This window comes from Salvelinus sp. IW2-2015, linkage group LG16 (assembly GCF_002910315.2).
Source record: "Salvelinus sp. IW2-2015 linkage group LG16, ASM291031v2, whole genome shotgun sequence".
Classification (NCBI taxonomy): domain Eukaryota; kingdom Metazoa; phylum Chordata; class Actinopteri; order Salmoniformes; family Salmonidae; genus Salvelinus; species Salvelinus sp. IW2-2015.
The window spans coordinates 39190532-39196443 of record NC_036856.1 but is presented as its reverse complement, the minus strand read 5'-3'; the positions used below and the strand labels follow the sequence as shown (position 1 = coordinate 39196443).

Here is a 5912-nt window from a genome sequence, read left to right as displayed (position 1 = left end):
GGGGCCTCCACGTGGATGGGGCGGGCTCTCCACGTGGATGGGGCGGGCTCTCCACGTGGATGGGGGCGGGCTCTCCAAATCAAAAAATCAAATCAAATCAAATTTTATTAGTCACATACACATGGTTAGCAGATTTAATGCGAGTGTAGCGAAATGCTTGTGCTTCTAGTTCCGACAATGCAGTAATAACCAACAGTAATCTAACCTAACAATTCCACGCTACTACCTTACACACACACACAAGTGTGAAGGGATAAAGAATATGTACATAAAGATATATGGATGAGTGGTGGTACGAACGGCATGGCAGATGCAGTAGATGGTATAGAGTACGGTATATACATATGAGATGAGTACTGTAGGTTATGTAAACATAAAGTGGCATAGTTTAAAGTGGCTAGTGGTACATGTATTGCATAAAGATGGCAAGATGCAGTAGATGATATAGAGTACAGTATATACATATGAGATGGGTAATGTAGGGTATGTAAACATTGTATTAAGTGGCATTGCTTTAAAGTGGCTAGTGTACATTTTTACATAATTTCCATCAATTCCCATTTTTAAATGGCTGGAGTTGAGTCAGTATGTTGGCAGCGGCGCTAAATGTTAGTGGTGGCTGTTTAACAGTCTGATGGCCTTGAGATAGAAGCTGTTTTCAGTCTCTCGGTCCCTGCTTTGATGCACCTGTATCTCCTCTCAGTCTCCTAAAGTCCAAGATCATCTCCTTCATTTGTTGACGTTGAGGGAGAGGTTATTATCCTGGCACCACTCCACCAGGGCCCTCACCTCCCTGTAGGCTGTCTCATTGTTGTTGGCAAATCAGGCCTATCACTGTTGAGTTGGAGACGTAGGGCCACGTAGGGAGTACAGGAGGGGGCTGAGCACGCACTTTTGTGGGGCCACCGTGTTGAAGAACAGCGTGGCGGATGTGCTGTTACCTACCTTCATCACCTGGGGTTGGCCCGTCAGGAAGTCTAGGACCCAGTTGCACATGGAGGGGTTTAGACCCAGGGCTCTGAGCTTAGTGATGAGCTTGGAGGGCATTATGGTGTTGAAGGCTGAGCTGTAGTCCAAAACGTGGCTGGCTTTCCCCTTATTATTCGTGATTGTCTCTGCCTCAAACGTCTTGCGTTTGAGCCGTTGAATTGTGACTACACTTTGTCCCTGTACTGTCGTTTTGCCTCTTTGATTGCCTTACGGAGGGCATAGCTGGTCTGTTTGTACCCGTTGGTGTTCCCAGTCATCTTGGCGTGGTTTAATGGGGTGGTTAGCGCTTTTCAGTTTTGAGCGAATGCTGCCATTTATCCACGTTTTTTGGTTTGGATAAGTTCTAATCATCACAGTAAGAACAACATCCTCTATGTACTTCCTGATGAACTCAGTCACTGAGTCAGTGTATACGTTAATACTATTCCCAGTCTGCGTGATCAAACAGTCTTGAAGCATAGATTCTGATTGGTCAGACCAATATTAACCAGTCCTTACTACGGGTATTTTCTTTTTAAGTATCTGCCTATAGCAAAATGGAGGCGTGATCTGATTTGCCGAAGGGAGGACTGGGGAGGGCATTGTAGACATTACAGTAACAATGTTCAAGAGCGATCGAGCAGCACAGATGTGTTGATATTTTCCTCAGATTTCCTTTATTCAAGTCTCCAACTACAATAAATGCAGCCTCAGGATATGCGGTTCCCAGTTTGCACAAAGTCCAGTGTAGTTCCTTGAGAGCTGTCGCGGAGTCGGCTTGGGGGTGGACATATACGGCCGTGACGATGACTGAAGAGAATTCTCTCAGGAGGTAATGCGGCCCGGCTTTTGATGGTGAGATATTCCAGATCGGGAGAACAAAGGAACTGGAGTTCCTGTACGCTACCACAATCACACCATGAGTATCTAATCATGAAACATACACCTCTACCTTTCTTTTTCTCTGAGAGTTCTTTCTTGCTGTCCGCGCGATATATGGAAAACCCCGCTGGCTGAATGGACGAGGACAGCATATACCCGGAGAGAGCCATGATTCCGTAAAACAGAGTATGTAACAGTTCCTGATGTCTCTCTGGAAGGAGATCCTCACCCTAAGCTTGTTTACTTTATTGTCCAGGGACTGAGCGTTAGTGCGTAATACACTCGGAAGCGGTGGATGGTATGCATGCTTCCTGAGTCTCACTATGAACCCACTCCTTGTTCCTCTTTTCCGGCGACGGCGACTTGGAGCAGCCCCTGGCATGAATGGAATTGCCTCAGAAGTTCAAAGAAAGGATTCAATACAGGAAATTAGAACTTCTGGTTGAGATTCTGGTGAGTGACCGCTGATCTAATATCCCAAAGTTATTTCCGGTTGTAGGTAATAATACAAGAAACATTCTGAGCAATTAATTTAAGAAATAACACAAACAAAAAGTTTGTGCAAAGTTGTCGAGGAGCTAGAAACAGGGCAACCATGTCTGTTGGCACCATCTTGTCATCTTTCTCAAGTTCATCAGGGTGAATGCACCTGTAAGTTACAGCATCAGCCCCCCCCCCACCTTTTGTCCCCCTCTCTGCCTCACCTCCCTCCATGGTTTGAAGCAGTCTTTGAGGCCTACCTGGTTTGAGGTAGTCTTTGAGGCCTACCTGGTTTGAGGTAGTCTTTGAGGCCTACCTAGATTGAGGTAGTCTTTGAGGCCTACCTGGATTGAGGTGGTCTTTGAGGTACGGCACCAGGTTGTACTCCTTCAGCACCAGTTCCCAGTCAAGGTCAGGGATGGTGAGGTTAGCCAGAGTCCCCAGACACTCCATCACATACTCCTCCCTCTCCTCGGCTCCCATCTGAGCCGCTAGGTCACCCACATAGTCCTTATGAGGTACAAGAAGGGGGTTGGTTACTATAGAGACACAGGGCAGGGTTCAGCACTACAATGTTTGTTCAAATAGTGTAGCTATGGATTCAGTAACTAGCATAAGAACACACGTAGCTATGGATTCAGTAACTAGCATAAGAACACACGTAGCTATGGATTCAGTAACTAGCATAAGAAACACACGTAGCTTATGGATTCAGTGACTAGCATAAGAACAACGTTGCTATGGATTCAGTAACTAGCATAAGAACACACGTTGCTATGGATTCAGTAACTAGCATAAGAACACACGTAGCTATGGATTCAGTAACTAGCATAAGAACACACGTAGCTATGGATTCAGTAACTAGCATAAGAACACACGTAGCTATGGATTCAGTAACTAGCATAAGAACACACGTAGCTATGGATTCAGTGACTAGCACAAAGAACACACGTAGCTATGGATTCAGTAAACTAGCATAAGAACACACGTAGCTATGGATTCAGTGACTAGCAGAAGAACACACGTAGCTTATGGATTCAGTAACTAGCATAAGAAACACAGTTAGCTATGGATTCAGTGACTAGCATAAGAACACACGTTGCTATGGATTCAGTAACTAGCATAAGAACACACTTGCTATGGATCAGTGACTATATAAGAACACACTTGCTATGGATTCGTGACTAGCATAAAGAAAACACGTTGCTTATGGATTCAGTGACTAGCATAAGAACACACGTTGCTATGGATTCAGTGACTAGCATAAAGAACCACGTTGCTATGGATTCAGTGACTAGCATAAGAACACACATTGCTATGGATTCAGTGACTAGCATAAGAACACACGTAGCTATGGATTCAGTGACTAGCATAAGAACACACGTAGCTATGGATTCAGTGACTAGCATAAGAACACACGTAGCTATGGATTCAGTACTAGCTAAAGAACACACGTAGCTATGGATTCCAGTACTAGCAGAGAACACACGTTGCTATGGATTCAGTAACTAGCTAAGAACACACGTAGCTATGGATTCAGTACTAGCATAAGAACACACGTTGCTATGGATTCAGTAACTAGCATAAGAACACACGTAGCTATGGATTCAGTAACTAGCATAAAGAACACATGTTGCTATGGATTCAGTACTAGCATAAGAACACACGTTGCTATGGATTCAGTGACTAGCATAAGAACACACGTTGCTATGGATTCAGTGACTAGCATAAGAACACCACGTAGCTATGGTTCAGTAACTAGCATAAGAACACACGTAGCTATGGATTCAGTGACTAGCATAAGAACACACGTAGCTATGGATTCAGTAACTAGCATAAGAACACACGTAGCTATGGATTCAGTAACTAGCATAAGAACACACGTAGCTATGGATTCAGTACTAGCATAAGAACACACGTTGCTAGGATTCAGTGACTAGCATAAGAACACACGTAGCTATGGATTCAGTAACTAGCATAGAACACACGTAGCTATGGATTCAGTAAACTAGCATAAGAACACACGTAGCTATGGATTCAGTAACTAGCATAAGAACACACATTGCTATGGATTCGTGACTAGCATAAGAACACCGTAGCTATGGATTCAGTAACTAGCATAAGAACACACGTAGCTATGGATTCAGTGACTAGCATAAAACACACGTTGCTATGGATTCAGTGACTAGCATAGAAACACACGTAGCTATGGATTCAGTGACTAGCATAAGAACACACGTAGCTATGGATTCAGTAACTAGCATAAGAACACACGTAGCTATGGATTCAGTAACTAGCATAAGAACACACGTAGCTATGGATTCAGTACTAGCAAAAACACACGTTGCTATGGATTCAGTGACTAGCATAAGAACACACGTAGCTATGGATTCAGTAACTAGCATAAGAACACACGTAGCTATGGATTCAGTAACTAGCATAAGAACACACGTAGCTATGGATTCAGTAACTAGCATAAGAACACACATTGCTATGGATTCAGTGATAGCATAAGAACACACGTAGCTATGGATTCAGTACTAGCATAAGAACACACGTAGCTAGGATTCAGTGACTAGCATAAGAACACACGTTGCTAGGATTCAGTGACTAGCATATAGAACACACGTAGCTATGGATTCAGTAACTAGCATAAGAACACACTTGCTATGGATTCAGTAACTAGCATAAGAACACACGTAGCTATGGATTCAGTGACTAGCATAAGAACCCACGTTGCTATGGATTCAGTGACTAGCATAAGAACACACGTAGCTATGGATTCGTGACTAGCATAAGAACACACGTTGCTATGGATTCAGTAACTAGCATAAGAACACACGTAGCTATGGATTAGTGACTAGCATAAGAACCACCGTTGCATGGATTCCGTGACTAGCATAAGAACACAACGTAGCTATGGATTCAGTGACTAGCATAGAACACACGTTGCTATGGATTCAGTAACTAGCAAGAACACACGTAGCTATGGATTCAAGTGACTAGCATAAGAACACAGATCATGTGAGCCTGTCTAGCCTTATCCGTCTATATCCATACTAAGCATGTTGAAGCTCATCAGTGTTAAGAGTGTGAGTAAGTTTAGTACTCACTATGAGAGGTTCTTGGTGGTCCGTCATGTTGTGACAAGTTCCTGATCATCTTCATGATAAGAACATCCTTAACTTCAGACCCTCTTCATCAGCATCTTCAGACCATTACCTAGGCACAGGAGAACAGCATTAGGTGTGTGGTGGTGTGTGTGTGTGTGTGTGTGTGTGTGTGTGTGTGGTGTGTGTGTGTGTGTGTGTGTGTGTGTGTGTGTGTGTGTGTGTGTTGTACCTTCACAGATGACCTGTGGCGTTCTCTTTTTGGCTGCCAGGTTGATGCAGAAGGAGATGAGCTCAGGTTCCATGTGGCTCTCACCACACTCAAACAGCATCTTCATCAACTGTCAATCAATCATCAATACCAATTCATCATCAATCAATATAGTTGGCCAGCAGTCAGTCAGTGTGTTATGGGTGTGTCTGTTCCCAAGCCTTTCTCTCTACTGTTTGTGTATGGATGTTTGCTTGGCG

The 5912-nt window shown here is 43.7% G+C and overlaps 1 protein-coding gene across 1 annotated transcript in view; it reads right to left on the bottom strand.

Moving 5' to 3' along the window:
* The window catches only part of kifap3a (kinesin-associated protein 3a), a 36553-nt gene that overhangs the window by 15466 nt on the left and 15175 nt on the right, over positions 1–5912 (bottom strand). The window contains 1 exon segment of the mRNA XM_070447682.1: positions 2676–2841. Within this exon segment, the coding sequence (XP_070303783.1) occupies positions 2676–2841 (166 nt within the window).